The 16967-nt window shown below is 45.9% G+C and overlaps 2 protein-coding genes across 6 annotated transcripts in view; both read right to left on the bottom strand.

The window, feature by feature from the left end:
* wtip (WT1 interacting protein) overlaps window positions 1-3289 on the bottom strand; it is a 57860-nt gene extending 54571 nt beyond the window's left edge. For all 3 annotated transcript variants that reach the window (XM_061669235.1, XM_061669244.1, XM_061669255.1), the window contains exon 1: window positions 1847-3289. In XM_061669235.1, coding sequence (XP_061525219.1) covers window positions 1847-3077 — 1231 coding nt within the window. In that variant the 5' untranslated portion in view covers window positions 3078-3289. The remainder of the gene's footprint in view (window positions 1-1846) is intronic.
* A 5093-nt stretch (window positions 3290-8382) lies between these two features.
* On the bottom strand, window positions 8383-15535 carry sdr42e1 (short chain dehydrogenase/reductase family 42E, member 1). Of its 3 annotated transcripts, none has more exons than XM_061669277.1 (3): window positions 15288-15535; window positions 14878-14948; window positions 8383-12151 (listed from the first exon to the last, which is right to left on the bottom strand). In XM_061669277.1, exons 2-3 carry the CDS (start codon window positions 14937-14939, stop codon window positions 11053-11055), a joined length of 1161 nt encoding a protein of 386 aa, XP_061525261.1. In that variant the 5' UTR covers window positions 14940-14948; window positions 15288-15535; the 3' UTR covers window positions 8383-11052. The 3 variants fall into 3 exon arrangements, with proteins under 3 accessions (XP_061525261.1, XP_061525270.1, XP_061525252.1); XM_061669286.1 differs by having other exon boundaries at window positions 15511-15532; XM_061669268.1 differs by having other exon boundaries at window positions 14878-15535.
* Between the last annotated feature and the right edge of the window lie 1432 nt (window positions 15536-16967).

Raw genomic sequence — 16967 nt, 5'->3', positions numbered from 1 at the left:
GACTTAATGTACGTTTTTCTTTTAACTGAACAAAATGTATTTGCCAGTGAACCAAATGTAAATTTAAAGTTTTGTGAACATCAAAGTAGGGCTGCACAATTAATCGAATTTTAATCAGTGATCGCGATTTTGGCTGCCACAATGAAATGAGCCTGATCGTCTGCGATTTTTTTACATATAAAATGCGGGCACTGCTGCCTATGAAAAGTGCTTCATTTGCAGCAGTGCCCGCAATTTAGTCAGCCAACCACCAGGGGGCGAACGTATGGTTAAGGCTTTATAAAGCACCGGCACCGTGCTCAGCACATTGGTGGAGAGGCGGCGTGTCACAGTAAGACACTATTTACAATCGTTGTAGCACCTGCCTTGACTTGAACTTTTCGGCTGGCCTGACCGCAATGAAGAAACAACAAGAGTTAATACAGAGGGAAATCACAACTGTCGAGTTCTTTGCATTTTGTGACCGTGCACGACTGACCAATGGTCAAGCAGAACAACGGAGACGTACTGTCCTTGACAATTCACTATATTGACGACTAGACTTTACACCAATCTGATCGGCCTTATCAGTATCAGATATTATATGATATTTAGCATTTTATGCTTATTGGCTTTAATGTCATAATTCGCCGATCCGATCCGTAAAGGATATTTACTCCGCATCGCCATCGTGCATAGTATATTTAAATCCAAAATATATTATATTTTTAGCCTTGTCGCATTTATTTTTTATTATTATCTATTACTTATTCTTATTTAAAGATTTACTGAGATTATTCACTGAAAACTGTTACATTTTGTTTGTTGCAAAGATGTGCAATAAAAATAAAGATGTTTCCCCAACATGAGGAATAACTGATTAATAATCGTGATTATTATTTTGGCCATAATCGTGCAGGTCTTCAAAATCAATTTGGTCTTCAATATACATATAAAAATTCTGAATCTTTAGTCTCCAATAAACCGAATGAGCGGCAGGGTGGACGACTGGTTAGCACATCTGCCTCACAGTTCTGAGGACCGGGGTTCAAATCCCCGCCCCGCCTCTGTGGAGTTTGCATGTTCTCCACGTGCCTGCGTGGGTTTTTTCCCGGTACTTCGGTTCCTCCCACATCCCAAAAGCATGCATGGTAGGTTGATTGAAGACTCCAAATTGCCCGTAGGTGTGTATGTGAGTGCGAATGGTTGTTTGTTTATATGTGCCCTGCGATTGGCTGGCGACCAGTTCAGGGTGTACCCCGCCTCTCGCCCGAAGATAGCTGGGATAGGCTCCAGCACACCCGCGACCCTGGTGAGGAGAAGCGGTACAGAAAATGGATGGATGGATATTTAGTCTCCAATAAACCTAACTCTGATCAACGTAACGGTACATGTTTTCATAAACAAGGATTAACCCAACATACGTTTTCATAAACACTTAAGAAGCTTTAGTCTTCAATGAACCGAAGATGCATGTTAGTCAACATCAAAGACAAATTAGTCTTCCGAGAACTTCACATACAGTGCGTTTTTTGTAAAAACAGAATAAACTTTCGTTAAAGAACAAAATCCACTCATGAAAATATCAAAGACAATTTACAGTCATCAATTAACGTAGTACCTGTTTTGAAAACATGAAGTTTAGTCTTCAATGAACCTAGCATGTATGTTTTGTAAACACCAATCAACAGACTAAACCTTTTAAGTGCCCGACCACTGCGCTGAGGTTTGGGGTTCTAAAAAGCCCTTTTGGACTTTTGACAAGGTAAACACAAGTGCAAACTTCAACTTTGTCAGACCAACAACTTGTGTGCCTGTTGTTGAGATCCCAAAACACAAGCAGACCAAAATACAAGAAAGCACCTACCAAAGTACTCCTTCTTCATGTGCATCTCCAACTCCTTCTCCAGCTCTAAGGTGAGCGCCTCCAGCCGCCTCTCCGCCTGACTGGGCCCGCTCTCCCGGCTCGAGGTCACCTGATAAGGCATCTTGAACCTCTGGCTCGCGGTGGGCGTTTTGGAGGTCACATCGAGGGACGAGGGGTGCTCTTGGACGTGGAGGCCTGGGTGCATCCCGTTGGGGTCCCCGAGCTCCTCCAGGAGCGAGTCGTCGTGTCCCCCCAGCATGGACGCCCTGGGCGAGGGCAGCTGCAGGTCCGGATAGGTGCTCATGGACCCCCTGGAGCTGCGGGAACTCCTCGAGCTGTGACTGGAGATGCTGGAGCGGGGACTGAGAACGCAAACGGGACCTCTGGCACTCCCGTCCTGGCTACACATGCTGGACCTGGGGCTTGCCATGAGTGGGGCGGCTGCCTCGAAATCGTCCCTGACGTGGGGTCCGTAGCGCGAGTCCGAGTAGCTGGACCTGGGACTGGTGGTGAAGGAGTACTGGCTGGCCGTGCTGGACCTGGGGCTGACGTGCCTCTGGTCGTAGCCCATGCTGATGCCGCTGGTCCGGTTGCTGCTGGGCTTGCTGCAGCAGTCGCAGCTATTCAGGCTGGTCCTTGGGCTGGAGTGCTTGCTGGTGTCGCTGGCCGTGCTCGCGTAGCTGGACCTCGGGCTCAGCACGCTGGAGCCCTCGCCGGGCACCGCAGCCGACGCCACCAAGCTCGCCCGGGGGCTGGCGGAGGAGGACGCCAGGCTGGAGCGCGGGCTGTGATGCCTGCCGTCCATGCACACACTGTTGCACCTGTTGCCGGGCAGGGGGGACGGCTTGTGGACGGCGTCGAACGCGGAGCCGGTGCTGTACCGGTGGACCTCCAGCGAGTAACGCCGTTGCCTCTCGGAGGCGCCGGTGTAGCAGGGCAGCGCCACCTCGGATTTGCAGCAGCCCTCCTCGGCGTAACCCGCCTCCCGTTGCGGGGTGCAGAAATCCACCGGGACGCTCCGGCCGCACTGGACCGGCCGCACCGGAGCCGCGTTGTAGACTTTGTTCCCCGACGTAAAGTTCTCCACGGTGTGATGCTGCTGCCGGAGCGTGGTCGCCGCAGAGTCCAAATCCCTTCCCGCGGCGTCCTGGCGGCAGTAGGCGTCGTACAAGGAAAGCTCGTCCATCATCTGGCCGGCACGTAGAGCCACGTCGTGCTCATAGTGCTCCATGTTCTTGTTGTTGTAGTTTTTTGTAGTCCGGAAACAAGTTAGCGCTGACTACTAGCGGAGGTCCATTCGGGAGGCACGAAACACGGCGAAAAATCCAAACGCGGCGGCGCTAAGGTGTCTTTCCCCGTCGTAGTGAGTCGCATATCCGCTCCTATTGCGGCTGTTGGGGGGTGTGGGGTGGGGGGGGGAGGCTTTTAAGTGCGCTACCGAGCCAACGGTTGTCAACTTGAGTTTTTTTTTTTTTTTTTTTTGTGTTAAGTTGAAAGGTCCTTTACAGTCAATGGCGCGCTGCGCGGAGGAATTTCACCTCGCTGGTTGGAGTTTGGCAGTCTTACATTTCTCCCTACGTGAACAACAAAGTGAGCGGGACTAGAGATGAGCCGACGAGAATAAATGCAAAAATAAAAAATAAAAAAAACGTCACAAAATGAGTTGCAGAGTGAAAACGGAGGGCGAAATGTGGTTTTCCGAGGAAGGAGACTGGGGGGACTCGTTCGCGCCAAAGGAATGCGGGGGATGGAGACGGGATGCGCTACGCCCCAGTGGAATGTGGTTAATGCTGCGGAGGAACAATGATCGCGAGCAACCCCGCGAGGGGCTGCCGGCCCTCCGACACAACAGCGTGGAGCTGCTGAGGGGGCGGCCCAAGAGAGCATTTAAAGCGGCCCCTCGCGCCATTCTGCATGTTAAACGTCAGGAGGTTCAGGAACTGTGTATAAAGTCCCCCAAAAATCATTTCAGATCCATATGATAGACATGAATAAATATTTGTTTGATCATAACGCAGCACAATGGTGGGCTGTTAGCTAGCACGTTTGCCTCACAGTCAGGAAAAATGTATATATTTATATATATCCATCCGTCCGTCTTCTGAGCCGCTTCTCCTCACTAGGGTCGCGGGAATGCTGGAGCCTATCCCAGCTATCATCGGGCAGGAGGCGGGGTACACCCTGAACTGGTTGCCAGCCAATCGCAGTGTGTGTGTGTGTGTATATATATATATATATATATAATATATATATATAATATATATATGCCCCCGCTCAAATTCTTACTTTTTGCCTAGCTTTCCCAAGTCAATGTTTAAAATCATGAAACGTATGTAAATATCTGACAAAGATAAATAGTAAATATAAAATGCAGATAACAATTTTATTGACGAAGGGGGGGAAAAAACGTAAAAGCTACTTGGCCCGGAGTGAAAACTAATTGGCCCCTTGTTAAATCTTAAATTAACTGTGGATAATCACATTTTTGGGAAAGCTGAGTTCCTTTTCACTGAGCACATCCTGATTACCTCCAGACCGGTTCAATTGAGAAATCACTTAAAAAGAACCTGTCTGACAAAATGAAGTCAGCCAAAAGACCTTAAAAAGCTGCAACAAATGGCACACTCCAAAGAACTTCAAGAACAGATGAGAAATAAAGTAACTCCCATATATCAGTCGGGCAAGGGTTATAAAGCCAATTCTAAAGTTTTGGGACTCCAGCGAACCACAGTGAGAACCATTATCCACAAATGGAGAAAACCATCAGTGGTGAACCTTCCCAGGAGTGGCCAACTTATAAAAATTATCCCAAGAGCAGTCACTGATGGTGTAGTGGTACACTCGCCTGACTTTGGTGCAGGCAGCGTGGGTTCACTTCCCACTCAGTGACGCTGTGAATGTGAGTGTGAATGGTTGTCAGTGTCTATATGTGCCCTGTGACTGACTGGTGACCAGTTCAGGGTGTAGTCCGCCTTTCGCCCAAAGTCAGCTGGGATAGGCTCCAGCGTCCCGTGACCCTAACCAGGATAAGCGGTGTTGAAAATGGATGGATGGATCCCAAGAGCATACCGACGACTCATCCAGGAGGTCACAACGGAACCCAGGTCATCTTAAGAACTGCAGGCCTTCCTTCTGTTTAGTTTTGACTTTTTCAAAACATTGGGCCTCATTCACTAATAAATGTGTAGAAATGTTCTTACTCTGCCCACATGTTGAGTATAAATGCAAAATCACCGTCAGATTCATGACACGTGCATACCGGCCAAATTTCTTCGCACCGCCATGCATATGTTAGTGAATTAGAATTCATTCTAAATGACGAGCTCATGCCAGCAAACTGCATTCTGCATAAACCATGGCCATATTTTTCTATAAAAGGGCTTCTGTCTGACACATCTCAATCAATGCGCAGCGCTTTAAAGTCACTTGAGATGGCCCATCCAAAACTTTTATAACTTTTTCATCTTTATCCTATTTTCAAAGTCTGTATCATTGGAAACCTTGATTGTTTTTATAAATGACTGTAGTTCCAGTACGTTGTGGATCTTCGGTAAAAGTTGTGTTTGACATTTTTTTTTGTTTTTTTTTTAAAGCTGCTCTTGCATTATTTTTGCATTTGCATGGTCTGAAGCGGTTCTATATTTTTTTGCAGAGTACGAACAAAAAAAAGTTTGAACATATTGATGAATCACAGATTGTAAAATGTGTCTGTAAGCTTAGATGCAAACTTACCTTCCAAATTCCCAAATAATTAATAAATAGTTATTGCACTCTCTGGGTCCCACCATTTTCAACACCTGCACTGATGATGACTGAATGGGTGGACCTGGGGCTGACGTGGCTCTGGCTCTGAATTCTCAACAAAGGGACCAAAAATGACGTGGGCTTACTCAGGTCCATGTATGGGGTAGTGGGAGGGTTTAACTGTTTTAACGGATTTAACTCAGTTTAACGTTATAGGCCTAGAATTCAATGCCCTACCTCGACAATAACATTGGTTGGCGCAGTACAGGGGACCTGGGTGAGCAGTGGCTCATGTGCATGAAAAAAAGGCCCCCCAAAACCGAGTGATTTGAAACAGTGCTCTAAGTGAATGTGAAGTGTACTGTCATTATTTAACCTTTGTGTATTCCATCCATCCATTTTCATTACCGCTTATCTACACTAGGGTCGCGGGCGTGCTGGAGCCTATCCCAGCTATCATCGGGCAGGAGGCGGGGTACAACCTGAACTGGTTGCCAGCCAATCGCAGGGCACATACAAACAAACAACCATTCGCAATCACATTCACGCCTACGGGGAATTTAGAGTTGTCAATTAACCTACCATGCATGTTTTTGGGATGCGGGAGGAAACCGGAGTGCCTGGAGAAAACCCACGCAGGTACGGGTAGAACATGCAAACTCCACATGGGGATTGAACCCCGCACCTCAGAACTGTGAGGCAGACGCTATAATCAGTCGTCCACCGTGCCGCCCCTTTGTGTATTTTGACCTTAAATGTCAAAAAAATTTATGAAGCTGACTGAGAACTGTTTTAAATTTGGAAACAAAAAGCCTAATATGTCTCATTTAAGCAATCCGTATATCCCCGTATTTTATGATCAACCAGGAAAAGCATATTCACATGGGCATTCGCAAATTTTTCTGTCATCATTTTTTGTGCGAAGGAACTATGTGGTTGAGTTTTTGTTTTTTGTTTTTTTTTAAGTAATGCTTTGCCGCCATTTTGTGGCATCTACACTGAAAATGTCCTTCGAATTTTCTAAGTGTGAACATGTACATCGGTTGGATGTGATTAAAAGGTGGTAAACTGATGCATATTCTATTATCTCCGAGGAGGGGAAAGTTGCATCAGTTTAACACATTTAAATTATGTGCAACTGGTGTACATGATTAAATTAAGTATTTTTTTCCCAGAGATTAGTGAATAATAAATCTTTGTGAGGGGCAGGGGTCAGTTACTAATGGTTTTTGCTATTTGCACCACAAATCGGTAACGCATACGATGTTAAAAGCACATTCCTTTTGTCATCAATAAAACCCTTTATTGGCAATGTTTTTCACTAAAATTTTCCATCCATCCATTCTTTATTCCACTTAACTCTTGTTCCATGTCACCGGGAGCTCGAGTCCCAGAAAACTTCAGGCGAATGGCAGAGTACACCCTGAAATGGTCGCCTGTCAATCACAGGGCACTTATAGAGACAGACAGACAGGCACTCTCCCATCCACACTGTCACTGACAGGGAACTATGCTGCCTCCACCGAAGTCAGCCGACTGTATCAGTGACCTTTAACGAACATTTTAATACTCGTAACAGTCAAGTTAAACTATAATGGAACTAAAATGAAGTAAAACTAATCAGCCACCGAAGCCGCCTTACAACCGAAGAGAACAGGGTGTTTTTCGACCAATACTGTCACCAACTGTTATTTTCGGAGTAATGCTGGAAGTAGGCGACTAGTTAGAGCGTCAGCCTCACAGTTCTGAGAACCGGGGTTCAATCCCCGGCCCCGCCTGTGTGGAGTTTGCATGTTCTACCCGTGCCTGCGTATGTTTTCTCCTGGCACTCCGGTTTCCTCCCACATCCCAAAAACATGCATAGGAGGTTAATTGACAACTCTAAATTTCCCATCCATCAATTTTCTGAGCCGCTTCTCCTCACTATCCCAGCTGTCATCGGGCAGGAGGCGGGGTACACCCTGAACTGGTTGCCAGCCAATCGCAGTCTAAATTTTCCATAGGTGTGAATGTGAGTGCAAATGGTTGTTTGTTTGTATGTGCCCTGTGATTGGCTGGCAACCAGTTCAGGGTGTACCCCGCCTCCTGCCCGATGATAGCTGGGATACGCTCCAGCACGCCCCCGACCCTAGTGAGGAGAAGCCGCTCAGAAAATGGATGGCTGGGTGGATGCTGGAAGTAAGTTATTGTGTCACCAAATTGTAGTGCATTTTTACATTGGAATACCTCATAAGCATATAAGGGGAGTTAATCAGTAATATTCGTCACCACTCTCCCCAATTTTAACGCACTACGACCCACTACACACGATCACGGTACAGGGATAATGGTTGCCAGTCGGGGACCAGGTAACCATAGTAATAGGGGGTGGGTGGTGGGTTTTCACATTTCTATTGGCTTGACTCCTGGGGCCTGCGCACCCCCAAACCCCCCTTCGGTTGTCAGGCCGCGGAAAGGTGGGGGTTCTCCCCCCTTCCTTGGACCCCACCTTCCTCTCTCCCCTCCCCTTGGCGCCCTCGCCCGTTCTTGCTCACGACGGGCGCTTAACATGGGCTCGCTTTTGGGTGGTGGCTGGCTCCTGCGTTGGGCCCTGTTGATGGGTGGGGCCCCCATGCTCTCCGAGGGTGGTGGGGGCAGTGGGGCACACTGGTCCCAGCTGAACAGGACAGGTTTTAAAAATAATATTAATAAATTTCCCCATTAAATTGTTCTGGAAGGAGTATTATATGACTGGAAACAAAGTTTAAAGGCAAACAAACAGCAAAGGAAAAAAAGTACATATTAACGAAGCATGTATGAATCAGTTTTATTAAAATGCTCTTTTACAAAGGGTTCATTTCCACATTTATAAATAGTACGCAATATTATTACAATTCAAAAATGGTAACACAAAACAAGCGTTTGTCAAAGAGGTAGGTACCAATGCTGAAATTCACTTTATATGAAATGTAAACATGGTATTGTTCAGTTTTGGATTACTTTTTCCCCCCCATGACTTTGCAGCAACTAGCAGAAGAGAACAGTGTGTTAGGCCCAACTAGATCGCTGCCTAAAGCGGGGTACGCAGAGATGACAATTGGCCAAATTTGAAAATGTCCCTTCGCTTCCGATCAAAGTTAGCAGAGGCTTGAATGATTGTCAATTGAAAAAAAAGCCAATATTTTTGAGAGGTAAGTAAAAATAAACAAAGAGATCATGTTTTTGGCACAACCCTATGATAACTGGAGTTGTGGCTGTGTTCAGAATTACCTAATCACATTCTAATTCATGTTAAATGGGAGTCCGCTCACACCTGCCACCATTTAAAGTACCTGTGATTAACCCTAAAGTTCAGATGTTCTAGATTTGTTCCTGACATGTTTGTAGTCACATCTTATGACAAGTCATGGTATTCAGAGAATTTATAACATACCATTAGGGGATCTCATTTTTCTAAAGGTATCTGTCAAGAGAAGGGTACAAAATAATTTCTAAGGCTTTAAATATACAATAGAACAGTGGTTCTCAACTGTTGTCAACCAGGGGCCTGCATTTTCCTATTGTTGCAAAGTCGCAACCCACCTTCATAGAATCAAGAATTTACTTGTCTGAAGATAGCCTCTGAAAATATATGTACAGTATAATACATTTGTAAATGCCATTTAAAATGAGTTTGCTGTCCGCCAAAAGCATACTACCCGCCATGACATTCGCCAACCAAAGGCTGAGCTGCGCTGGCTTTGTTTACGGCGTAAACTAGTGGCTAGAGAACAAGGAAGTAGCATTCCTTGTCACTTTCCTAGTATGTTCCGTGTGGGAACTTATTACTCCTCTGTACTGTACCGGAAAAATCAGAATAATACATAATTATTTTATTAGCTATCTGCGACCTACCCATAATGGGTTTGTGACCCACTTTTGGGTCCCTACCCACCAGTTGACAGCAAGAACTGGACACCCCTCCAGTGACAAGAAGAAAACTGGTCAGGGAGGCTGCCTAGAACCCAATGGGCAACACTGAAAGAGCTGCGGGAATGTCTGATAAATACTGGCTGTATACTACATGTGGCAATCTCCTGTCTTTCATATGTCTGGGCTATGGGTAGGGTGGCAAGATGGAAGCCTTATTTTACAATGAAAAAAAAACCATGTGAAATCTCCCAAACGCATATGGGAAATGTGTTATGGTCCAATGAAACTTATTGGTCATAATTCCAAAACGTATGTTCGCCGCAAACAACACCATTCATCACCAAAAGAACACCATACCTACAGTGAGGCATAGTCGTGGTAACATGCTTTGAGGCTGTTTTTCTTCGTCTGGAATTGGGGCCTTTTGTCAAAGTGCAGGGTTCAACAGTTCCAAGTAGAAGTCTGTGTCAGGCTGTCAGCAAATAACCTTCAGGCTTCTGCTAGAAAGCAAAAAAATGTCAGGAAAAGCCTACTATAAAACAGCTTTTTGGGGCTTAATCAGAGGCACAGTAAATGGTGGCAGGTGTGTGCTCAGTCCCATTAAACATGAGTTTAAATGTGACTGGTTACTTCTGAACACAACCAAATTCCCAGCTGCAGTCCCCTCCAAAAGTATTTGTTTATGGGACTTTAAGTGAATTTGTGTCCCAATACTTTTGCTCACTTGAGCAGTGGGTGGGTTCAAACAAAAGGTGCTCTGTCCTGAGTTGTTTAACACATTGAGATGTAAATACCATGAAATAAAAGCTGGAATTGGATCTGAAACTCTAATGTTTTCAGTATACAACAAAAACAAGGGAATTGGCCTGCCGTTCCAATACTTTTGGAGGGGACTGTATAAGCGGCTGTGCACACATGTGCAACTACATTTATCTCAGTTGTTTATTTTTATCTACGCTCCCCAACATTTATTTATCTCAATTGGGTTGTACAGGTTATATTAATGGTGGAATTTTTTAATGACTGAAACAAAACCGAAAATGCACTTTTGGGACATTTCTGGCTGAAAAAAATGTTTTGTTCGAAAATTCGGTGCATCACAGCCCTCGGGTAAGACAGTCAACACTAATTTGCTCCCAGTGGGCCTGGCAGCGCCTTGCATGGCAGCAGCTGTCCAATGGTGTAAGAATGTGTGCGTGAGTGGGCGAATGTGTAGGCTTGATAAAGCGCTTTGGGCACTGTATGGTGTGGATTAAGTGCACCCCATTTACCATGTTAAACTGTGGGATGAGATCATGGTTTGTGGTACATGGTTACTCATGGTTTCAACTACTGGGAAATACTGTATATAGGAAATTGAGGGGGAGCTTCAATTGCATGTGTTGTTTTGCTATTCGTGGCAGGGCTTGGTCCTTAGCCCAATGTGCAGCAGGGGGTTTACTGTAATTCTTGATTCTCAGGGTATTTTGATGAAAGCATGTCATAGATGTGATTCTAACACCTGGGAGCTGTTTTCAATTGTGAAAAAATGCATGTTTCCTTTAAAGTTCAATACAGTACACATAACATCATCAGCTGGCGACAACTGGTAGAAATGAGAGAACCGCGGCCATAAATGCAGCAACGACCAGAAGGTTCACCACCTTTCGACTGACATGAGAACTTTGCCGTTTTCTCCCATACCCCCTGCTCCGGAACCACCGAACAACCTCGTCCAGGTCGTACTCCTTGGGCCGGTACCCCAGCTGGGCCTCGGCCTTGGCTGTGCTGAAGTAGTGCGTCACCCCTGTCTTGTAGACCTCGGTGCGTGTCAGCAGCGGCTGGAAATCGTAGAATGGTGCCACGAGGCGGTGGACGGTTTCAATGAGGAAAGCGGCGAAATAAACCAGGGCGACAGGAAGGCGCAGCGTTGGGAAAGGGTATCCTAAACCTTCCACCAGGGGTCTGAAGAACTCAAAGTTGTTGACGGGACGGCTGTCGGAGATGAAGTAGGCCTGGCCGGCGGCGCAGTGGCACCTCTGGGCGGTCAGAGCAGCGGCGGCGAGCGCGTGCGCTGAGACCAAATTGTCCACGTGGACAAACTCCACCAAACTACCGGCTTTCCCATAGATGAACTTGAAGATCCCTTTTTCGATGTAGCCCACAACCCTGGGGAGGTGCCTCTGCTCCCCGGGCCCGTAAATTCCGGCCGGGCGCAGGGCACATGTCCTCAGGATCCCAAAACCATCCTTCAGCGCCGTTCCATTAGCTTTGAGGACAGCCATCTCCGCAATGGACTTAGTCCGGGAATAGTGGTCCGGGTGGAGATGGAGCGGCAGGTACGGGAGGCTCTCGTCTCCGTTTTGTATCTCCTGACCTCCGAAGACCACGTTGAAGGTGCTGGTGTAGACGAGCCGCGGTACGCTGCACTGAATGCAGGCCTCCACGACGTTACGGGTGCCTTCTATGTTTACCTCCTCGATGTGAAGCCGCTCCAGCTGCTCTCGGCCAGACATGCCGTATGAGGCCACATGGAACACACAGTCCACACCGGAGACCGCACTCGCCACCTGCGCGTAGCTGCGGATATCTCCTTGGACAAACGTAATTCTCTCTGGTACATCTTCCTTTGGATGGATGACATCAAACAGGATGACCTTGGCGCCGTTTTTATGCAGGTGGGCTGCCAGGCTGCAGGGAGGGGCACGTATTCAAAATGATTGATAATCAAGAAGGCAAACAATTTCCTGGCAAATAGATATTTGATTAATATTTTTTTAAAAGTCTATGAATTCAGATTAGTTTTACGTAAAGTACTGTATATACGATATAATGGCAATACATAAAATATGTGAGCACATGTTTGTTCCAATAATAAAATTATTCATTACCATTTTCAATTGCATAACGTACAATAAATGTAATTAGGATTAATTAAGCAGTCAACCATCCATCCATCCATTTTCCGTACCGCTTAGCCTCACTAGGGTCGCGAGCATGCTGGAGCCTATTTCAGCTATCTTCGGGCGAGAGGCGGGGTACACCGTGAGGTGGTTTCCAGCCAATCGCAGGGCACATAGAAACAAACAACCATTCACACTCACATTCACACCTACGGCCAATATAGAGTCTTCAATTAACCTACCATACATGTTTTTGGGATGTGGGAGGAAACTGGAGTACCCGGAGAAAACTCACACAGGCATGGGGAGAACATGCAAACTCCACACAGGTGAGGCCGGATTTGAACCTCAGTCCTCAGAACTGTGAGGCAGATGTGCTAACCAGTCGTCCCACCACGCTGCCTGAAACAGTTAACAATTTTATAAAATGCAATTTAAAAGTAAAATAAAAACTGACTTACAAAATTATATTTACAATTAATCAACTAACCAATTACTCAATTAGATAAATGAATAAATATTAATGAATAATTTTTTTAAAAACAATTTAAGGAAAAATACATCAGCTTCGGATGCTATTTTTGGTAGGTCGGAGTTAAAAAACTTTTCATGATTGCTAATCAGGAATGGCTTTTTGAATAACGTAGTAAATTAACACATTTTATGCTCTTGATTATTATATATATGTTGATATGGCAACACAGGTAATTATTTTTACAACAAAAAAAAAGTAAAAAATGTTAAATCGTTTCCATCCATCCATCCATCCATTTTCTGAGCCGCTTCTCCTCACTAGGGTCGCGGGCGTGCTGGAGCCTATCCCAGCTGTCATCGGGCAGGAGGCGGGGTACACCCTGAACTGGTTGCCAGCCAATCGCAGGGCACATAGAAACAAACAACCATTCGCACTCACAGTCATGCCTACGGGCAATTTAGAGTCTCCAATTAATGCATGTTTTTGGGATGTGGGAGGAAACCGCAGTGCCCGGGGAAAACCCACGCAGGCACGGGGAGAACATGCAAACTCCACACAGGCGGGGCCAGGGATTGAACCCGGGTCCTCAGAACTGTGAGGCTGACGCTCTAACCAGTCGGCCACCGTGCCGCCCCCCCCCAACAACAAAAAAGTTAAAATGTCCATCCAGCCATCCATTTTCCATACCGCTTATCCTCACTCGGGTTGAGGGTGTGCTGGTGCCTATCTCAGCTAACTCTGGGCGAGAGGCGGGGTACACCCTGAACTGATAGCCAGCCAATCACAGATGTTAAAATGTGTATATAAAATGTGTACAATCATTAATTTTAATAATAAAATAATTAATGGGCAGCACGGTGGTTCACTGGTTAGCTGATATGCCTCACAGTTCTGAGGACCCGGGTTCAAATCCGACCTCGTCTGTGTGGAGTTTGCATGTTCTCCCCGTGCTTGCGTGGGTTGTCTCCAGGTACATCCCCAAAACATGCATAGTAGGTTAATTGCCCCACATGCCCCCCCCTGTGATTGGCTGGCGACCAGTTCAGGATGTACCCCGCCTCTCACCCAAAGTCAGCTGGGATAGGCTCAGGCACGACTATAGTGAGGATAAGCGGTTCGGAAAATGGATGGATGGATGAAAATAATGAATTCTAATTTGTATTACTTATTATTAGTTTAATTACAATTAAACATTCAAATAAAATACACATAATATATAGTTCTTATTTGATATTTTTCTAAACAAAACAAAAATTAATCAACATTTTTTAATGAGATAGATGAATTACAGAAGCGTATTGCTGCCACACCAAAAAAAACAGTTTAGTATCACATTATAACGTGACAAGTTTCATGTTATAACATGGTAAGTTTCATGTTATAAAAATAAAACAAATACAAAAATAAAATAAGTCTGAGTGTTTAAGAAGATCTAAGATTGGAAAAGAAGACACAAATATTCATATTCATCGGGCTTTGCTAGCGACCTGTACCGGACGTTATTGCTACGAAACGGTGGGTGTCTGCAGAATGGATAGCTCGGCTCATTTAAACAATTTGATTGAGTTCTATTTCATGCTTGGGTTGAGACATGATGAGATTTTACAGTTATTGAGCTCAGTGGATGGCATTGTGATAAGTATGGGTACTCTCAGACGTAATTTAAAGTGCATGGGACTACAAGAGGAGGAATCACGTTATAACATGAAATTGATCACGTTATAATGTGAAACATAGCACGTTATAACATGACAATTATCACGTTATAACATGAAATGTATCACGTTATAATATGATACAAAACCTTTTTAATTGTTTTGGGTGTGGCAGCAATAAGCTTCCGTACAAAATTAATGAACACATTTGAATTACCTAATTTCATTTAAGCCTAAACCGACGTGGTGCCGCCATCATGTGGTGAGCACTAGTAACCCCCCCCTCCTCCAAAAAAATTCATAAAAAAGATTCGAATTCCATGTCCAATAAGATTCTAATATGGTTTGATTATAAGAGCAAATACAAAGGAAAGGACGTCTTACCGATAGCCAAAGTATCCACATCCTCCTGTTATCAAGCAGGTTTCCGCACGCGCAGTTTCCATTACGGATGTCTGAGATGTTATTTTATGAACATAAGACATTGTACACAGATTTCAGACAAGCAAATAAGTGGTGAAAAATATGGCATACATGTAAGAAGCCGTTTGAATTTGTAAACTAGCACGCGCTAGCACTGTCATCCTAATTTCACGTAAATCGCTATTGAGCATAGCACGTGCAAGCTAGCAACAGCGTGGTGTAGCAGCCCATAACATTAGCATGTAAAAATAATTAAATTACATAGGTCATAACTTAAAACAAAATCACAGACATTACCAAGCGCATAGAATTAGCCGATTTAAATGTGCGTTGAGCAGCCCTAGTTTGGTTAAAGGTAAATTAAGCCTTACTGCTTGTGGCTGGCGACACGACGTCTCTTTTGTGACGTAAGTTTACGCATAAAAAGTGGCGCTACCATAAACTCGCTTGGTCCAGCTTGTTACTTGACATTAATATTTTATAAACAAGTATTGTACATATCATATCAAACAATTATAGGACACAAACAAAATATGAGAACTGTAACAAATACAATATAATAAAAGGATAGCAAATACAAATACATCGACGAACCCAAATTCATACACTCGATCAAGCTCACGCAAGGGGTTGCCCAGAAGTGATGAGAAGAATAAGAAAGTAAAGTTCATATACTTGCTTCGTTCGAAGTAGTCTTTTACTTTGACAAGAAACAGCGGATGTGGGCACATACAGCAAAACACTTATGCAACAAAAAGGTAGGGGGCTGTACAACTGAAGTATGGTGGCATTATGTAAATTATAAAAAGTGTACAGGACGAGAGTATAAGTGAGGGGATACACAAGCGATTTGCATATTCATGAGTTATTTGTTTACATGCACAAAGACGAACAGAAGTGTCCTGTAATTGCTGTGGGTGGCCGCACCACTGTAGCTGAGGACCCCACCCAATCAATCGAGGCACCCCCCCAAACAACCGCCCGCCCACCAACCGCCCCACATGCCCCCCCAACCCCAGGAGAGCTTGCGATTCAGCCAGTCCCCGCCCAGCCCGAGGAAAAGGAGGGCGGATAGGGGCACCCGACAAGGGAACGATAGGGGGGGGGAGCAGCCCCGGGCCATGAGAGGTCAGCCCCAACACCAAGCAGTCATCCAGCCCGGGGTCCCGGGCTCAGGAGCACCGCCATGCAAGTAAGTGAGACCCCCCACCCCCCCTGTTACTATGACTGCCAGCTCCCTGACTAGCAGTCATTGGCCCTACCCCGTGTATCAGTGCCCCCCCGTGTGGTGTGCTGCCAGGCAGTACTGCCTAACAGCCTACCCCCCGCCCCTCACCCACGACCCACCACCCCCCAGAGATAGGTGTATGTGGTGCATTAAAACATGGGGAGTGTGTGTGATGCATTTAAAATCCAGGGGGGCAGACAGGGCGGAGGGGCAGGGCGCACGGACTGGGAAACAGCACAGACATACTGAAACCCAATCCGACACCCACACCCTCCCGATCCCATACCGGTCCCCCAGGAACCCTTTTCTATGTGTATGTGCCCAGATGTGGTTAGTGAGAAATATATACAGTGAATGGTGTGAGTGTGTGCTAAGTGAGTGATTAAGAGGCATGGCTCCCGCAGGGCCCATTAGGCCGGACAACCACCGATGAAGAGGGCCATCCCACCCAGACCCGCAGCACCAACACCGGCCCCCGCCAGCACCCACTACCCGCCCAGTTTCACACCACACACCCACCCGGCCGCACCCGCGACCACAACCACACCTCTGACTTCTGCGTTAACCATCCATGAACAGGATGTGAGACGCATCTTCAAACAACAGAAGATTAACAAAGCGGCAGGCCCGGACCATGTGTCCCCATCCTGCCTCAAAGTCTGCGCGGACCAGCTCGCTCCAGTCTTCACTCAGATCTTCAACAGATCTTTGGAAATGTGCGAAGTTCCATCCTGTTTCAAACGCTCCACCATCATTCCAGTCCCTAAGAAACCTGCAATCTCTGGTCTGTGGCTTCTGAGAAAGCACGGCCTGCCACCGGATC

Source organism: Phycodurus eques, chromosome 2, assembly GCF_024500275.1.
Source record: "Phycodurus eques isolate BA_2022a chromosome 2, UOR_Pequ_1.1, whole genome shotgun sequence".
In the NCBI taxonomy this organism is placed as follows: Eukaryota; Metazoa; Chordata; class Actinopteri; order Syngnathiformes; family Syngnathidae; genus Phycodurus; species Phycodurus eques.
This window is presented reverse-complemented; position numbering and strand designations above follow the sequence as displayed.